The 19,907-nt window shown below is 39.8% G+C and overlaps 2 protein-coding genes across 3 annotated transcripts in view; one reads left to right on the forward strand and one right to left on the reverse strand.

The window, feature by feature from the left end:
* Positions 1 to 3,179: 3,179 nt before the first annotated feature.
* On the forward strand, positions 3,180 to 14,692 carry LOC101163627 (calsequestrin-2). The gene is made up of 11 exons (XM_023963574.1): positions 3,180 to 3,572; positions 4,562 to 4,646; positions 9,544 to 9,644; positions 11,273 to 11,381; positions 11,916 to 11,989; positions 12,372 to 12,502; positions 12,562 to 12,607; positions 12,689 to 12,743; positions 12,821 to 12,921; positions 13,030 to 13,104; positions 14,012 to 14,692. The coding sequence occupies exons 1-11, from the start codon at positions 3,330 to 3,332 to the stop codon at positions 14,213 to 14,215; spliced, it is 1,224 nt and encodes a 407-aa protein (XP_023819342.1). The 5' UTR covers positions 3,180 to 3,329; the 3' UTR covers positions 14,216 to 14,692.
* A 3,452-nt stretch (positions 14,693 to 18,144) lies between these two features.
* The window catches only part of vangl1 (VANGL planar cell polarity protein 1), a 52,941-nt gene continuing 51,178 nt past the window's right edge, over positions 18,145 to 19,907 (reverse strand). For both annotated transcript variants that reach the window (XM_011484379.3, XM_020710355.2), the window contains exons 8-10: positions 19,741 to 19,894; positions 19,421 to 19,655; positions 18,145 to 19,087 (exon numbers count right to left, since the gene is read on the reverse strand). In XM_011484379.3, coding sequence (XP_011482681.1) covers positions 18,827 to 19,087; positions 19,421 to 19,655; positions 19,741 to 19,894 — 650 coding nt within the window. In that variant the 3' untranslated portion in view covers positions 18,145 to 18,826. The remainder of the gene's footprint in view (positions 19,088 to 19,420; positions 19,656 to 19,740; positions 19,895 to 19,907) is intronic.

The raw sequence follows: 19,907 nt of genomic DNA on the forward strand, positions 1-19,907 counted from the left end.
TGTAATTTTTGATATACATCTATTTCTAATAATAAAAAAGTAGAAAACATCCTTGTAAAATCTACTTTTTTGGCACTAAATCTAGTTTTTTGTGTAGTGTGTTTGATTTCTAAAGCAAACCAGTTCATAAAATGATAAACTCTCTAAATAAATAATTACTTAATTGTTTGGTTAATCATATTTTGTTCATTTAAAGAGCCACTCCAACAAAAATGGTGTTTTTAACATGTTCTTTTCCCACGATGGAGGATAAAAATAAAATAATTTAAAATTAAAACAGCATATCTGAGTATTTCTTTCTTAAATTAAATCGAGATGAATCTGGAGCAGATGAAAATATCCAGTTGAAAAAAGCTCTCTTTTGTGATGCAGTGAGTGAAACGGCCGGGCCAAAGCCTCACCACTTCGCATCCACGTTGTCGCATAAACTTGCGGACAAATAGATCTATTCCCGTCTTTATTTTTCTCGTTTGAGTTGGCTCCAAACTTTATGGCTGCACCTGTAATGTTAGGTTGAGTTGTAATGGGCTGTAAGCTAGCGCGAGAGAGAGCAATGGGTTATATCGCTAGAGGAGACATGCCCGCTTGGGAAGCCTGGCCACCGCTGGCGGAGAACGACGCCATCATGGTGAGGTCGTCGGCGCCCACATGACAATGCTCTCTATATAGCCTTTAGTGGCATTTAAGTAGCTTTTATGTAATATATATATATATATATATATATACACACAAACATCATTTGTTAGCCTTAGAGGCTCAAACTTTAATAAAAAATGCATAGTTGCAGGACTCCTTACAAATAAAAAAAATTATTACAAATACTTTTTAATAATAATTTCTAAACATTTAGAAGTTTTAGACCTCTTTGACATGTAATTTAAATTATTTAGAAAAGCCCAACAATAAGTCAATAATAATAATAATAATAATATAGATAATAATAAATCAATAAGCCAATAAAAAATAACAATAACAAAAGTAAATAATTAGTCAATAATAATTAATCAATAATAAGTCAATAAAAATAATAAATAGCAATAAACAAATAAAAATTCAATAATAATATATATACTTTTTGTTAATAAGTCAACAAAAAGTCAAAAAGTTAACAATAGGTTTACCCAAAGAAAAACAATAGATTTACTGATTCATGTGAGTGATCAATTTGGTGTAACACAGATGGTATGGTGGCGGGTTTCAAGCCAACAGTCTGGCCAGTCTTATCAAAATCTGTTTCCACAAAATATTTTGAACATAGCCAAACTGTATTACTAGTTGGTACCACAGTGATCCATCTGGGTTAGCTCTTGTGATAGCTAAGATCCACTTTTTCCTTAAGTCTGAATCCATTGGAAACCTGCAAGAAAAGTTCAGTCACTGAGTCAGAAATGTATAAATCTATATTACTATAACAGCCTAGTCCTAGTATACTGTATAGAGGTAACAAAATAAAGTGTACATTTATGTCGACAGCAAATTATACGTACATCATGCAGCATGTTGATAATAGCCCTGCAGCATCATGCATGTCAACATGTGTTCTATTAATGAAGCCCCTGCAGCATTAAAAGAAGAAGTTTTAGTACTTTCCTGTGAAATGTTATGCCTTTTTCCTTCGTGGATTAATTTCTCGGATTTTGGCGGTTGAAACTCGCACAATGAAGTGGCATTTTGCAAAAATGTGTTCACATGCATGCACTGCAGCAGTGACTTGACCTCACCAAGATGGCGGTGCTCTCCTCCCGTGAGGGAACCACGTGATGTCTCCTCTAGCGATATAACTCATTGGAAGACAGTGTAAACACAGGGAGGCTTACAGCCCCGCCCACAACTCGGAGGCAAATTTCTAATGAACTCCTGCTTCTGCTGCACTCCACATATATCGCCTAAAACAGCATGATCATAATTAAAAAAGACCACTGGGAACGCTTTGAAAATAGAGGAAAATATGATTGATAAAGAATCTGATTGCTGAATTACAAATTGTTCAACACAAAGTTATTCTTTCCACGTTTACATGCCTCCAAAGAGAACACGATGGGTTACACTATGGGGGAACTGTCTATTAAAAGTTGTTCATAGCTTGTTGTTGTTTACCTTTCGGCATATCCTGTCAGGGGGTCGCCACATCAAATCAGCTTTCACTGATTTGCACGGGTGATTTGGCAGAATCTTTTTTTACACGGGATGCTCTTCCTAACACAACCACAATCTTCAAGGCACTGGGAGACCCTGATAGGCAGCAACGCCAAGGGTCTTGGCCTAAGGACCCACACTGGATTAGGCTCATTGTAAGTCCTGCAAAGCAAACCCAATTTGTCCTGTGTGCCAGTCCCACACCCAACCAACTGAGCTATCCAGCCGCTGCATTGTTGATAGCTTCTACTTTTATGAATTGAATTAATTTTTTTTATGCTTTAACTTCTTATTTGCCACAATAGAGTTTTCTGTTATGCATTGAAAAATAAACTGGGGCAAGTGGTCTAAATTTGGATTGGCCTGGTAGTATTCATACAAAATTCTGGAAAAAAAAAAAGAAAAAAGGAAATCACTTTATGACTGACGGCTGGTGAAAAGTGGAGCAGTGGAGATCTGTTCTGACTGCAGCTGAAGGAACCACACTCCACCTAAAGTCCTACTCCAGTCATGATCTATTTTAGAATCCGTCTTTTAATTATGATTATGCTGTTTTTTTAAACAAACTGTCGTTTTCTAGGACATACTTTCTGCAGAGCGGCAGGAGTTCTCGAGTTGAGGGCAAGACCTTTGGTGTGAGCTTAATTTTCTTTATACAAGTCTCTAAAAATGGGAAAAACTCCACAAGAACATGTTAAAAACCCCATTTTCACCAGATTAGCTTTGTTTCATTATCGACCCAGACAGCAGTAAGCTAAAGAAGAGCCAAAATAGGATAAATTCTAAGATCCGAGTTGTGAATGTACAGCACTTTGCCCTATCATGTGTACAATTCATTAAGTAGACCCATTTTGAAAGCTCATCAGTCCTAAACAAACATTCAGGGTTTAAATTTAGACTATTATTTAGACCCGTAAAAGATTGATTTCCAGTTTTTTTTTTGCCCATGTTCCCTTTAATAGATGGAGAGATTAAAAGAAGGAAAGAGAACCACCTGGGATTTGAGAGCAGAAAAACGTGGAAAGAGAGAGAGAGAGATGGAGAAGAGGAAGAAAGACGTCAGAGAGATTGTTTTATTACTTCTAAAACTGAGGTCAGACAGGAGGACTCGTTTCACTTTGGTGTGCATCTCCCAGAGTTTGGACTTTTGACTCAAATATCAGGCTGGCAGACTCCTTCACAGCTGAGCAGCAATGCAGCAAATCTGGCTCTCTCTTCTGTCCGCCCTGAGCCTCCGTCTGGTTCTGCCTGGCGGGGCCGAGGAAGGCCTGGAGTTTCCCAACTTTGACGGCAAGGACAGGGTGCTGGACATCAGCGAGCGCAACTACAAGAAGGCTCTGAAGCGGTACGACCTGCTGTGTCTGTTCTACCACGAACCCATGCCGGCCAACAAAGGCCTGCAGAAGCGGTTCCAGATGACGGAGCTGGTGCTGGAGGTGAGGAGAAGGGAAGTGGAGGGGGGACCCCCCCCAAAAAATGAACCTTCTTAAGGTCAGAATGTAAAAGATAAATGTCAAGTTTGAGATGTTAGGAGCTTTTTCCCCCCAACAACTAGGTTTGATAGATTATTCTTCTAGTATGAACTGAGGAGGCAGCAGAACTTTCCCCATCTTATCATCATCGCTCGTCTTTATTTTCCTCAAACCTCCCGGGTGACATTTACAGCCGACGTCTTCAGGTATGCAATTACCTGAGACCTGCCAAGAAGACGTCAGCGCCGATTAGAGCAAACGCGGTTGCGTTCTGACACACGAGACTTTGATGGGTTCGATTACACGAGAATTAACAATATCCCGCTGGAGTGGAACTGAAATCCCCGCGGGGAGGGTTCTGTCGGAAGAATGATCACCGCGCGGTAAACGATCCCTCGACGGCGAGCATCCTCGTTCCTCCTCCTGTCTGTCTGTCTCCTTGACGTGTTTGCTTAACTGGAAGCTGAAGAACTGCTGTCTGGTGTCAGTTTGATTGACTCTGATGCCGTTTCACCTGCGCGAGCTCGGAAGTGCGCGGTTTCATTCCCGCTCCATGCATTCCTTTGTGACTCAAACGCACCCAGAGAGACAGTTTCTAGGTCATTCTGGTAATTATAGCCTGTTCCCAAAACCATTTACTATCTGAATATAAAAAAAAACATCTTTATTGTGAGATGGAAGTGTGTTCACCTTTTGCATCAAAAATGTTTCATTTATCAAAAGCATTACAGTGTATTGTTGGGGGGAAAAAAAGGTTACCAGAACAACTTTGACCCAAATCTCTTTTAGCAACTATTTAACTTTATATTTCTTTTCAGAAGCAAAAAAACGTATTTTCCATCCAAAAAAATTATACCTTTACATATCCAATGTGAATGCAATGTTTGTCCTGTTTTGTCTAAAAGGATTTCATAAGGTCACTCTGTTGTTGAATGGTTTGTTTAACCGCCTAGCTTACAGCTCAAGTCCTGGAGAACAAAGACATCGCGTTTGGAATGGTGGACTCCCAGAAGGACGCCAAAGTCGCGAAAAAGCTCGGTATGTACTGTGAACTAAAACAGTGGAGGCATAATCTGAACTAGTCTCCTGAAGGATTCTGTCTAGAGAAAATAAAACCTGAAGTGGGTCGGTTGTATACTCCACAGCGTTAAAAAAAAGAACAAAAACAGCCCATTCCTTATTATCCTAACATGAATAGAAAATAAAACAAAAAGAATTGGAAACTTTCTGTAACCAGGCTCTATATACCTTTATTTGCTTTAAAGTCAAACTTTCCAACACAAGTAAAAAAAAAAAAAAAAAGCTGCTTTTTCTGAAACCAGCCACCAGTGGCCACTTGAGGAACTGCAGGTATTTCTGGGTCAAAATTAGCAACAGAATGTGGGGCTCAAATCTCATGTCACGTACACATGTGACGCGGTTTCAAGAACATGCTAAACTGGGATTTTTGAACATGCTTTTAACATACGGTGTTCACACTGAACTTTCACCACCCAATACGAGTGCATGCACTCACAGTTGGTCGAGGCTTGGTGCAAAATGTTGAAGCGGTGTAAATCTTCTTAGTCTTGCTCCAGGCTTTTTCTTTCACAGCTCTATTTCGATATATGAAAGACTTTGTGTCATAGAATTCCTGCCGAGTACAAACCCGCAATTACCAACTGAATTGAAAAGTCTAAGCTAACTGCCAAATCCAAGACCCTGATTGGTCAAAGTTCAGCTTTTTTAACCTGCAACGTGTGTTCAATGTCAGTGTGTTTTGTTTGTAGAGCCTGAAAACAGACTTAAAGACTTGCATAGTGACGCCTGAACGTGATAGTTTGAAACAGAAGCGCAAAACACGCATAAATGCAAATTTACGTAGACCTTTCTTTGGATTTCATTAAAGTTATTCAACCATAGTTTCTTGTTTTTGAATAGTCAAATATCACATTTTTTTATTTGCAAGTGAACCTTGATGCAGTTTGCTACAGTGTTAATGCAGATGGTGTAAAAAAAGTCAAAGACAATGATATAAGGGTGCCTATCAAGTAGAAAAAGGAAAAGTGGAGTTAATAATGTTGGAATGCCTCACTTGTTTTTTTTTTTATAACTTAAGTTTATTTTTCTTTTTTGTTAACAAGATATAAGACACTTGAACATGACATCAAACGAATTGAATCTTACAAAGAGAAGAAAACGAAAGAAAAAGAATGATAATAACTAAAAATAAATAGATAAAAAAGACAAGAAAATAAAAAAAGAAAATTGAACACGTCAGCCACCATTCCAGAAATGTAAACACGTTATACATTGGCCTGTGAGTTTTTATATACAGTCCATTTGTCCCATTTTTCCTTAAAATGTCTTTCTCTCAATCTTAAAGCAAAAGTCATCTTTTCCATAATATAAATCTCCTCCACTATTTCAGTCCAGTCTGTAATGGTTGGTGGTTCTGGCTTAAGCCATCTTCTAGTTATTGCTTTCCTTGCTGCAATCAGGAATATTTTCATCAAATACTGATCTTGAGAAATGACTGTTTCAGAAATGTTGCCCAGATGTAATACTATCTGCTTGAAGGGGATTGTGTAGCGCAAAGCGTTTGTTAAGAAATGATGAATGGAATGCCAAAATGGTCCTATTTGCGAACAGTTCCAGAAGATATGAGAATGATTTGCCTTTACTGCACCACACTGTCTCCAACACATCTGTGGATTTGCTGATAGTTTACTTTTAATTGAAGGTGTAATAAAGAAACGCATGAGGTTTTTCCAATTAAATTCCCTCCATTTCATTGATGTGGTAGAGGACTGAGTTGATGCACATGTTGAATACCATTCTTTCTCTGAAATAGTGATGGACATTTCTTTTTCCCACTTTTCTTTAACATATAAAGTTGTGTTTTTCTGACATGAAATGAGGCTGTGGTACAGTTTAGAGATCATTTTGGATGTTTTATGCTGGTACGCTCCAATTACTACCTCTAAGACTGGGTTTTGTTCACTCCCCTCTTCTGATCTAATTGCTTTGTTAAAATATTCCCTCACCTGGAGGTATCGAAAAAAATCATGGTTGGTGAGTCCAAATTCCACCTTTAAGTCCTGGAAGTCCCTCATCTTATTTTTGTTTGTGATTGTGGCAAAGGCTGTAACCCCCTTTGTTCTCCACTGATTAAATGTGGAATCGTCTTTTGCTGGTTTGAAGTCTTTGTCAAGATAAATCCATTTAAGTATTTTCTTTTCCTTTTTCAGCCTTAATTGCCGTACTACCTTTTGCCAAAGTTCCATAGTATATGTTGTTATTGGATTTAATAATGTAGTAATGTTGTTTGGTAAGTCCTCCTCTCCTAAAAGGGTCTGAATCGGGTGTCCTGATACACCTATCTCAATCTCTTTCCACCTGGAATAGTATTCAGAGTCACACCAACAGCAAATGTAGCGTATCTGTGCTGCAAAAAAATATAATTTCAGATTGGGGAGAGACATTCCCCCTTTATCTTTAGGCAATTGTAATGTTACATATCTAATCCTGGGTTTTTTCCCTTCCCATATAAATCTGGATATCATCCTGTCCCATTCTATGAACTGCTTGGAAGGTATTTCTATTGGAAGTGACTGGAATAGGAAGAGTAGCCTTGGTAAGATGTTCATTTTCACCACATTTATCCTATCTGTTAAATCGAAAGGGTAAGTTGACCACCTCTTAATATCCAGATTGATGTTTAAGTTAACTGTATTATAATTTTCTTCGTATAGGAGTGACAAATTTTTGGGTAAAAAGACTCCAAGGTACTTAATTCTTTTATTGTCCCACTTAATATTGTAGCTAGATGCAGTTTTTTCTGATGGGGAGTGGTTGAAAAGCAGGGTTTGAGTTTTAGAAATATTTAATTTATATCCCGCAAGAGAGTTAAATTCTTTCAGGAGTGTCATTAGTTTAGGCATGGAAGTGTTTATGTTCTTTAAGAACAGTAACACATCGTCTGCAAATAATCCAATTTTTTGTTCTCTGCCGTCAATTTTAATTCCTTCTAGTTCCTCGCACTGCCGGATGGCCTGGGCCAGTGGCTCAATATATAGAGCAAAAAGAGTCGGACTGATGCCGCAGCCCTGCCTCGTTCCTCTTTTTAACTCGAATCGGTCTGTGAGGGAGCCGTTTATTTTTATTCTAGCTGTAGGCTTGTCATAGATGGCTTTTATACATTTAATTGAGTTCTGTGTGAATCCAAATTTCTCTAGGGTTTGGTAGAGGAAATCCCAGTTCACCCTATCAAAAGCCTTTTCTGCATCAAGGCTAATTAGAGCTGCTTTTATTTTGTTTTTAGTTATGGTGTGAATTACATGCAGGCTTCTTCTAATGTTATCCTGGGTTTGTCTGCCTCTCACAAAACCAGTTTGGTCTTCATCAATTAACTCAGCAATAAATGTTTCAAATCTTTTAGTTAAGATTGATGTATAGATTTTATAATCCACGTTTAGCATTGATATTGGTCTATAATTAGTGCAATTCTGTCTATCTTTATTTTCCTTGGGGATTAAAGTGATTATTGCGTCTTTCCATGAAGGTGGAGTCCTACCTTCTTTGTGGGTATAATTTAGGGCTCTTAGTAAAAGTGGCATTAGTTCCAGTTTAAATTTTCTGTACCACTCTATGGGGAATCCATCACTACCTGGAGCTTTATTTGTTTTAAATCTACCTATTGCCTTTTCAACTTCTTGTTGTGTTATTTCCTTTGTTATTATTTTATTTTGGATTTGTCCTATACAAGGTAGATCTAGTTTGTCTAAAAAACTTTTAATTGCTCCCCTGTCAGTGGCGCCCTCTTGTGAGTACAAACTGCTATAATAACAGTAAAAGGTGTTTTCTATTTTTTGTGGATCCGAATGAATTTCTTGAGAGAGTGGGTCTTTGATATTTGGGATTGCAGAATCTACTTGCTGCTTGCGTAGCTTTCTAGCTAACAATCTAGTGTATTTTGGGCCAAGTTCATAATGTGTCTGCTTCATGTATCGGGCTTTCTTTTCAATTTCAAAATCTAAATGTTTTTCAATTTGTAGTTGCAATTTTTTGATTTCCTTTTGTGATTCATTATTTTTATTTAATTTAAATTCGTTTTCTTGGACTTTTAAATCATGCAATAATTTATTGTATGTTTCCAATCTTTTCTTCTTTAGATGTGTTGCCTTGGCAATCAGGTTCCCTCTCATCACTGCTTTCAATGAATCCCACAGTATTAATGGGTTCACGAGGCCGTTATCATTTTCATCCTTAAATGTCTTAATTTCTTGTTTGACTTGATCAACTATTGACTGATTATTAAGAAGTCCTACATTTAGTCTCCAGACTGTGCTTTTCAATTTACTTTCAAGATTTAGAGTTAAATAAATTGCGCTGTGATCTGACACATCCGCTACTCCAATTCTGCATTCATCAACTCTGTAATAATTTTCTTTCCCAATAAAAAAATAATCTATTCTGGAATGTACAGAGTGAGGTGCTGAGTAATATGTGTAGTCTCTATCTGTCGGGTGAAGCCCTCTCCAAACATCTACCATCCCAATCTCCCCAAGCGTGGTATTGAGCATTTTAGTTGCTTTTCTATTGCTTCTTTTTATACTTGTTGTATCGAGTTTTAAATCAAGAATTGCGTTGAAATCCCCACCACATATACATACATATACATACATATGTATATGTGGAATGCCTCACTTGTAAGAATATAAATGTCAAGTTGCACTTTAGTTCATACCAGCACAACATCGTTTTGAAGGTTTCAAGCCTATTTTTGTCCACCCTCTCTCTAAATGAGCAGCTGCTTTAACCATCAGACGTCTCTGACTGGCTTCGTTTCTTAAACCAATAAATGTGTGAAATCTTTCAGCAGAAGTCGCCACAAGACCCTCTCAATGCTGAAGCCCCTCCTTGTCACAAACAATCGATCTGCTTTGTAAACCAGGTTTGGAGGAGGTGGGCAGCTTGTACGTCTTCAAGGACGACCGTGTCATTGAGTTTGACGGGGAGCTCTCAGCAGACACTTTGGTGGAGTTTCTGTTGGATGTGAGTTGGGGTTTTTTTGCTTTAAAGAGCTGCAGCTTCACTAGAACCCCTGGAGTTCAGATTAAAGGGATATTTTGTGCTTATTTTAAAGCAGGGATGTGTGGATTACTGCAATCTCACCTGTACGACGGAGTTTTAGGGCCAGTTTACAAAAAAAAACATTTTTTTTTAAATCACGACTTTTAAGTCATATATTTTTTTCCCGTAAATTTACGAGAACAAGTCATAGATTAAAGAGGAAAAAACACCAAAGTTTTCTGTTTATTAGAGCCTTGCCTGAAGATGAAATGTGGAGCCTTTTGTGAAGCTTTATTACCGGATGGGTTTAAAAAAAACAAAGAGATTCGGAACCTTTTAGCGACTCAAAACCAGATTATTTTCAGTGGAGCAGGCTTTCCGGGGTTCGGTGTTGGTAAAGCGGAGTTTCATCTGTAAAATAAGGAGCTCAGAGACACGTTTGGGTGTAGAGAACCGCTGCAGCCTTTATTCTCCTTTTCATTCACATAACCTGAAGTTCATTTGTCCCTTTACGTCAAGAACCTGTCATCCGAACACCAATGGAAGTAAACAGTGTTACATACGCCCCCTCCTCCAGATGAAACATCCCGTTTCAGCATAAAACAATAAAGAGGAATAAAGATAATCAGTTATATTAGCATTAGGACGTTGAAAATGCCAAAAAAGTGCTACTCCTCCTCAGAAGCGTCACACAAACATAGAGATCTTGTCTTTGGTGGAGGAAGAAAGGATTGAAGTGGACAGCTGCAGGGATACCGACGTCTTCATCAACGGCTGCAGAGATCCTGCAAACCAACCATCAATGAATAAAACATTAATAAATCAGAAATCAAACAAATGAGCTTCCAAACATTTGGAACGTTATCAATAAACATTCAGCTCACCTGTTCAACTAAGTTTAGTCGCTCTGCTCTGCTGCTGTGCGGCGTTCACTAGCTGCTCTGTATGCTCACCTCCACTTTAATCTCGTAAAATTACAGGTTTTTTTCTCGTAAATTTACGAGTTTTTTTTCTTGTAAATCTACGACTTAAAATCTCGTAATTTTCTTTTTTCTTTCGTGGCCCTTAAATTCCATCGTATACCTGCAATACAGAGTGATGAGTTTAATCTGTAACATTTTGGCACCCTAGTTATAAACTAAAACATTCAGTTTAGCAGATTAAAGTTATATAACTTTGATTCAAACTGACATTTTGTTTCTTTGTTCATACCTTTATTGCTGTCTGGAGACATTATACGCTAAGCAAGTGCCTCTATAGTGGACAGGAAGTGTTTTTTCATCAGGAAATTGGATTAAAATGAAAAAAATAATAAAGAAATTAAGGAAAGCTTTTATTTTTAAAAACTGTTTTGTTAATAATTGTTTTTAGGCACATTTAATGTAATAAACTAGAAATTATTATTTATAGCATTTTTTTTTAAATGAATGACATTCTGGATCAAAATCACTGCATACTGTGCAGTAAATCTCAAATGTTGATCAAAATCATCAGATTGTATTTAAAATAACTACTCAAATAATTAATTCAGTAAAAAAAACTTACAAAAAAATTTCAATAAACACGATGAAAGTTTAGAAACCAGCTAACTTTCTCCTAACATCCTCTAGGTGCTGGAGGACCCAGTAGAGATCATCAACAGTGCGATGGAGCTGCGAGCGTTCGAGAGAATGGAGGAAGACATCCGCCTCATTGGTTACTTCAAAGGAGAGGATTCCTGTCAGTTTTTACACTCTCGCACACGATCCGATACGCCTGCAATGCACTGCTGTGTTCCCCAAATGCAAATAAACCCCACAGGTGAACAGAGCCCAATGATGGAGCCCAGTTAGGGACAAACCAGACTCCAGACACTTTCACTCCGTCTCAGGAGAGGCTTTAAATAGCCTCCAGTTCTCCATCTAATAGGTCAAACCGCAATTATAGTTTTTTTCACACAAGAAAGGGGGAGATAATCCAAGATGCTATCTGCTCTGACATGACAGCGGCTGGAATTTTCATCATGAAGCCCACATCTGTTCACTGAAAGGTTGCTCCGCGGTTGTGACCTTGTTAAGGCAGGGGCATGTTACAAGTGTGTAAAAGTGCATTAAGACACACCTGATTTACAGGGAGCCGTCTAAAATCAGGAAGAGAATTACTTTTACTGCTCACCTTCCACATCACGTTTCTAGAAAGGGATGACCAGAATGCTAAACTTGAATTTTTGGCATTTCTTTTCCCCTCGTTGCGGATTTCTCTTTTGAATTTCAGACTATAAAGCTTTTCAGGAGGCGTCTGAGCGGTTTCAACCTTACATCAAATTCTTTGCGACGTTTGATAAATCTGTAAGTCCAAACAACAGTTTGATTCATCTTCACGAAACTCTGTTTTTATCTCAATTTAAGCAAAACTTCTAACGTAAAGAATACGTAAGAAGTTTAGAAAAAAAGTAAAAAATAGATATAGAAAAATGTTTATCAACCTTTGTTTGTTTTTTTATTTACTGAAAAGTTAAGGGAGTGGTAATATTACAAAAAACATTTAGAAAATTAACTAAAAAATATATTTTTTTTAAATGTAACGTTGTATAAATAGAAACTATAACATTTTACCAGTTTTTTTGTTTCCATGCTAAGAGTTGCTTCATGATAAAGCTAACTGATACATTACACCTTTTTAACCAAAAAGTGAATTCATGACAGCTTTCTCCAATGTTTCTTCCTTTAGGTAGCCAAACATCTCTCCTTGAAGATGAATGCGGTTAACTTTTACGAGCCGTTCATGGAGGAGCCAGCTGTCCTGCCCGGCAGGCCTCTGTCAGAGATGGACATCGTTGAATTTGTCACCCAACACAGAAGGTGGATTGAATAATACGTCCTGTTGAAATGAGGACTTTGTTGACGGTTGATTCTTGCAGGGCGACTCTGAGGAAGCTCCGGGCGGAGAACATGTTTGAAACCTGGGTGAGTAGAGCGGACGGAGAATGCATTTTGGTACGACTACAGTCTCATTTATGCTGAATCTTCTCTGTAAATCATCCACAGGAGGATGACATGGACGGAATCCATATTGTTGCTTTTGCAGAGGAAGAGGATCCAGGTCCCAAAGCCACATTTGTTGCTCTTTGGGGGAAGCTTGGCTCTTTATGCGACACAACCCCTCTCTTTTGTCTTCAGATGGCTACGAGTTCCTGGAGATCCTGAAAGATGTGGCCCGGGACAACACCAACAACCCCGAGCTTAGCATTGTTTGGATCGACCCTGATGACTTCCCCCTGGTTCTGCCTCACCTTTTTTTTTAAAATATTTCTACATACATTTCTTGCTCTTCAGAAACCCACTCATGGTCTTGAATAACTGATAAGCCAACTTGGTACGTCCTTTAGTTGACCACTTACTGGGAAAAGACCTTCAAGTTGGATCTGTTCAGACCCCAAATTGGTGTCGTCAACGTCACTGATGTAAGTAAAGCTTTGGTCACACGAACCCAGGTGTGTTTTTCTGTTCTCTTGAAGCTCGCTGAAAATGAAACGTAGGATTGTTGTGTGTGTGATGCAAATGTATCGTGCGCGCACTTATGATGTAGGGATGATGCTGATGTTGTACGGTACCCTTGCGCCACACTCCGGTCGTTAGTAAGGTAAGTACAAATGTTGCACACATGACGTGTATGTGTGTGTTCGTGTGTGTGCATGTGGAGCAGGGGTGGGCACACTGCGGCCCGTTAATCTCTTTAATTTGGCCTGTCAAGATGGAGTCAATTATATAGATAATCCTTAATGATAATAATGTTTTATTTCCCATGTAATTCTGGTGTCTCCCCATAGATGGGGCTCTACAAATAAATAAATGGCCCTTTATTTGGGTGCAGAAACTTAGTTTGCGTTCATGTCGTGTTGGAAGAGTTTGTTTTTGTTTTTTTGGAGGTTTTTTGTTTTCCGAGTCAAACTTTTTTTGTGTCGTAGTCTAGTTTTTGTTGTAGCCTTTTTCCGATCACTCCAACCCCCCATGAGAGCAGCGTTCAACCAAACGACGGAATAAGCACCAAAATGAGAACAAAAGCTCCAGTTTTAAATCAAAGACCTCCAAGATGTTCTGTTTTACATCAACTTTAAATATTTGTCTTTTTTTTCCTTCTTTCTCTTGTGAGTTGGGCTACCAAACACTTTACCTCCCTGCCCCTGGTGCGGCCCTTCTGACAGGTTTTAGAACCCTTCATGCCCCACGAGTCACAAAGTTTGGCCCCTCCTGCTGTAGAGTAACATTCACGCTCTACTTAAGGGCAGTTGTGACCAGGGCTTAAGGCTTGTAGGATCAGAGCGCTCTCCAAAAGGAACAAGTAACTGACTTGTTGGTGTTGCCTTTTAGGCCGACAGCGTTTGGCTGGACATGTCCGACGACGAGGACCTGCCCACGGCGGAGGAGCTGGAGGACTGGATCGAGGACGTTCTCTCCGGGCGAGTAAACACAGAGGACGACGACGAGTTTGCAGACGACCACGACAACGACCACTTGGTTCCAGAAGATGAAGAGGAGGGGGATCAAGACCCGGACGAGGAAGACGACGAATGAAGGCGGAAACCGGATCCCTTTCCAAATCTTTTTGTGTTGAAAATGTAGCATCTTTTAAGAAAGTAGTTGATACAGTTGGTAGTTTTTTAAGGAAATTAAGATTTTTTTTTTTTTAAAGAGAGGATTTTGGGAAATCACAGAGTTCCCCGTTTATCCCGGGATTTATTAGTGAAATCCATAGATTAGGATTATAGATGTCTTTAGGCTGTAAAAACATTCACTACACACTTCCTACACTTTTCAGACAGACATGGACATGAAAGTTTAAACCTTAATAAGTTCAGTTTTACAGAAGAAAAAAAAACAGTCATTTAGGACGCAGAATACAATGAAAGTGTTAAAGGTGTTATTTACGATGAAACTGAAAGATTTACTGAAGCCTTCTGATGCCCCCAAGAGGCTGAAATGTTGAATTCACTTTGGAAAATCATTATTCTAACTTGTCATAAAGGATAAATAAACCTGTATACATTAAAACTAAATGCTCAAGGCTTTGGTAAACATTAATAATTAAAACAATCAAAGTGTGAGAAAAGTCGCAGAAGATCTGCATAATTAGTTCTTACCAAAGCGGGAGATTTGTTCCCCTGTCATGAGCGCTTTCCCCTTGAATTATTCAAACCCTAGTAAATAATTCAGAAATGTTTTGCCTGCTAATGGAAGCCGAGTCTTGGACATTGAGGGGGGGGGGGGGGGGGGGGGGGGGGGGGGGGGTCAACTGGGGTGAGACCGGCCGTAAAACAGCAAACACGGAGCCGCTGAACATGAATAAATAATTCCAAGGCCGTGTGAGAATCATTGCTCCCCTGGAGTCGGCTGTGATGCTGCGGGTCGACGGGGCGTCAGCATCACCGCGTCGGCTTTGGATGTGTTTACAACCGGACCTGAGGCGGAGGAAGAAAACGAAAAGACGGCAGAGTCATGGTGCAAATGTTCTGCGGGACCTAAGGGGGGGGGGTTGCTGGGATCCTTCATAAACGCTGACTGCAGGGAGGAATGTAAGGCGGCACAGAACAGACAGGAGGCCAGATGTATTAGTGCTGATCTTCAGCTCAAAGCCAAGTCATCACAGACAAACTGGAGACGCAGAAACGGGGGAGAAAACACTCCATTTAGATGCAAATGCTCCTCATTTTCCTCCCAATCCATCCTCTTCCTCTTTAGGAAGTGGGGAATGGGGGGGGGTGTTACATACGTTAAGCGGAGGACAGATGAGTTCCGACAAGCCGCCTCGCTCCCCAGGCTCAGGGAGCGATGAGGTTGTTGGGTTTTTTTTTTTGGTCCTGCGCCGCTGACATTCATTTACCCACAAGCCCCGGCCGGCTGCGCGGCTCTGACAGGCTGACGGCGAGCCAATTACAGCTGAGCTCCATGACAACAAAATGCCACCAAAATAAGGCCCCCCCCACCAAAAAACAGGAGCCGATATTCAGCCTGGGCATGTCACTCGGCGGGGCAGGACACCTAATGCAAGGCGACAGATGAGAGCGTTAGCTAGCCCCCAGCCGGGCCAGGAAGGTGCTACATATGGAGGAGCTGATAAACTCAACAGCGGGCTGGCTTCAGAAAAAACAAGAGGAAGAAAAACTGGAGACGCACAGACTGATGTTTGTCTGCAGTGACTGAACTGAACAGCAACTAAATAATCACAGCTTATAAAGTCCTGCTGATCCTAAAGAGGAAAAATCCAAGATTGTAGGTGACTTCCTAATGGATGACGAGTGAAAAGCTACATGGATGTGAAAAAGTCTTTTTTTAATTCGTCAAGAGTGGTTGAGAAAACTATAGGGGAGGAGAAATGGCAAAAGCAAACATTTTATTCCTTAATTTTGCTAATCCAGGGTCAGATGTAACTGGTTTGACCTGTCTTTAATGTTTTTAGAACATTTTATTTCCTGTGAAGTAATTAAAACCATTTTTTTTCTTTTTGCCTTACACCATTTTACAACTATTTTATTTACTTCAAAACATACAAAATTTAATATTAAATTCAAAAAATGCATGTATTTTCTGTTATTCTAATTATAAAAATTATTTAAAATAAGGATTTTTAAAAATTATTCATTTTCCTCAAGATTTTCCACTTGTTCAAATGAATACTATAGATTTATTTAAATATAAACAACACAGTTCTCTTTTTTATAAAGTTTACTTCCTTGTTTAGTCGCCAAGTTGAATTAATTTAAGTCTGTTTGAATTTATGTGTTATTAAAATATCAATACACTAAACTAAGGCTTAATATGAATATTTGAAGGTACTTTGTTTATGTTTTAAAGGTATTTAGAACCTAAAAAATCCTGCTATCTACGTCTCCAGAGAAATTTAAAGAAGTTAGGCTACGATAGTTATTTTTGTACTGTTTCAACACAACAAAATAGTAATAGAAATAATGTTTCACGAACGCTAATGATCCAGAAATCTAAAATGTTTAGTGCTGAAACGTCACACCAGCTTCAGAAATCTGTCAATTAAAGGTGAGAAGGTCTGAAAAAGAACCAGAAAGTGACAGATGGTGAGGATGAAGAGGAGACGAAGCACACACACACACAAACACACGGTTTACATAAACAAAGACAGTTTGCAAACAAGTGAATCCTCCAGAAAGTAGAAAACTACAGCTACCTGGTCACATGACTTAAACCACTATCAGCATCTCTTGATTTGGTGGAAAAACAGAGGTTTTCCTACAAAATAAAAGCAGAACTGCTTTTTTTTCCACCTTTGAGGGTCAACCCCTTGCAGTACCGGATGTGGCCACAAGGAGGGAGTGTCGGATCTTCAACTGGTCTTCACAGATGACAAATAGAGAATAGAGGAGTTTTCTGAGACGTGACACAAATCTGTTAGTAAAATCTGTTCTTTATAAATATATACAGTTAAGAATATGAAAAAAACAGGAGCCTCTGTAAACTCCTTCACTTGGCTAAAGTGCTCTTTTCGAGTCTAAAATTAATGCTGCATTTTTCACAATAAAAGCCTTCATGTCCTTGTTACCTGCTGCTGAAGTCTCTTAATTTAATAGTTTTTTTTTCCATGTTTTATCTGTTAAAATTTAAGACATAAAATGTTAAATATGCAAAATGTGCTTTGAGGAGTTGTTTTTTTTTTAGGATAATTCTATGTGAAAACAATGTTTTTAGTCAGCTAAGTGAATGCAAACCAGCCCAGACCACCATCTCTCCACCACCATGCGTGAAAGTTTGTAGAAGGTGTGTATGCTGAAATACCTTTGGTTTCCGGCCTCATCTTTTCAAAAAACAAGGTTCTAAAAATACTCTTTTTGGTATTTAGACAAAATCTCATAAGCTAAGATATACATTTTACATTTAACAAGGTGCATCTTTATTAAAAATCTACGGTTGTTTTTTGATAATCAGTGATGATGATAAAATCAAAATCCTTCGAAAAAGGGAGAGAAATTTTTTTTCACAGTTAACGTTTCAGCATATTCGTTGAGTTTTTATTAAATAAAATTCTGCTTCATTTCATTTATTGTCCTAATTTTATCTTAAAGCTTCTCTATTTAGATTCTCTTTCCAGTTCAAGTCCACTTCTTTATTTTTTATTTAAAAAAAAGTCTCAAACTTATTTTAAGAAAATAAGGATTTTTGGATGCAGTAGAAAGGTCAGATTTAGAAATAGAAAACATTTCCATCTTAAATATTTGAGCCCTAAAGGAGAAATCAAAGCTCATTTTAGGGATTTTTACTCACGATCGCAGACGGGTGAGGTGACAAAGACCACAAAGACAAATAATAAAGTTCATTTCTTATTATCCACATTATACTTGAGTTGACGTTTGTGTGGAAATGATTCAGATTTTTTCTTTTGGAGTGATCAGAGATGCTTTGAGAGCAGCATAGAGAATACAGTTTGGAGGTTTGCCAAAGTCCTGGAGCTGTGATGTGTTTACAAACAGGTGATTTCCTGTGGCTTTTTTTTTTTTTTTCATAGAAAAAAAAAAGGTGCATTTAATGCAAATCCGTGTTTGGTTTGAGGTCAGCCGTCTGTGATGGAAACCGTGTTGTGCGTTTTCGAACACACCTGCTTGCAGAATTGGATTGAAACCAAATAAACAAAAGAAGCTTCTTTTGTGCTGAACTTTTAAGGAAAATTTGGCATCCCAAGTTTATTTCTTTGCCCGTTAAAATCGGCACAGGTGAAAAACACACCCTGACGACATTTAAACAGGCGTTTAAAAGCGACGCAGGTCCATGGATGACTTGCGGACAGAGTGACTCACAGTGAAATGGCGGGAACGCCGCTGTGCAGAGCCGCCAAAAAGGGTTTCACTTAAAAAGTTCCTGCTGCAGAAGACGACAGGAAGGTTCCAGACGGAGCCGCAGTCCCTTGATAGTCCCGTAATCTCCCAGCGAGCCTCTTATTTCAGTTCGGGTCGGCGTCTCAAGCGTTATACGTGATTGAGTGGACACAAGAAAAGGAGGCGTCCAGATCCTCCCAGCCAAACATCAAAAGATCAATAAATTTAAATGTGAGTGTGTAAATAGATTCATATATAATATTTATAAAAAATCTGAAAAAGTACAAATAAAAACCTTCAAACACTTAAGGTGACGTGACGAAGAGTGAGACGCGAACAAAAGCAGGTCCTACACCGAGGTTTCAGACTGTAGTCGCAGGACAAACTTGTGGGATTTGGGGTCGATGTACTCCTCGGACATCTGCACGAAGGGGATCTTTTTGGCGGCGATCACCAGACTGAAGTCCACGCACTTCAGCAGGAAGACGGTTCCGTCTCGCAGGCCGCTGGTGACCGACGCTTCGCTGATTAGCGTCCACTGGCGGGCCAGCCATCGGTCCCGGCTGTACTGCAGGGTGGGTCCTGGGGTCAGGTAGCTCTCCAGGAACGCCTGTAAAGAATGAACGTGTTATTTTGCACAAGACCCCCGAAGAACCTCGTGCTATGTTCACACTGGGCTTGGAAAGGTGCGTTCAAGTGGCCGCTTCCAAGTTTTTAAGTCTGTTTTCTGCTCTACGTACAAAACGTGGCTCTACTGAGCGTGTGCTGAACGTTATATGGGAATAGAGCTGTAAAAGAAAAAGCCTGGAGCAAGATTCACCAGATTTTCACCGCTTCGACATTTCGTGCCGTGTGCCAGTATCTGGTAGCGTCCTTTGAACTAGAGTACTGCACGCTTGAAGCGCGTTCAAGAAGTCGTGTTCAGATGGCTGCTGGGGCGCACCTTGGGCGTCATGTTGTTGGTGATGCAGAAGGCCAGGTGCTGCTGGATGCTCTCCATGCTGTGGCAGTGCTGCTGCTTGGTGGTCCTCAGGTATTTCTGCAGCGCTCGGGTCATGGAGGGGAAGATGGCCTGGGCCGCCTCTCGGGGGTCCATCACGTCCCCCGGAGACTTTTTCTGCTCCTCCTCCTGCATCCGCTTGATGTGGGTGAAGGCCTCTTCCACCGCCACCACCAGCCTGAGGAAAGAAACCAGACCCTGTAGGTCAGGGGGGGTCTGTCTGGGAGAACTGGGCCATCTGGAGAAAGGAGAACCGAACTCACCGCGCTTTGCGCTTCCGGACCCGCCGCTCGTGCTCCGCCTCTTCATAGTACAGCTCGTTGTGGCTCGTGTCGCGGCGGCGGGCGGCGGCGGCGATCATAGCTCTAGATTGGGAGTGGGCGAGCCCTGCCGCCGGGTTGTTGCCGGGTCCGGGACCTGTGATGACATC

The sequence above is a fragment of the Oryzias latipes genome, chromosome 2 (genome assembly GCF_002234675.1).
Source record: "Oryzias latipes chromosome 2, ASM223467v1".
Lineage (NCBI taxonomy): Eukaryota > Metazoa > Chordata > Actinopteri > Beloniformes > Adrianichthyidae > Oryzias > Oryzias latipes.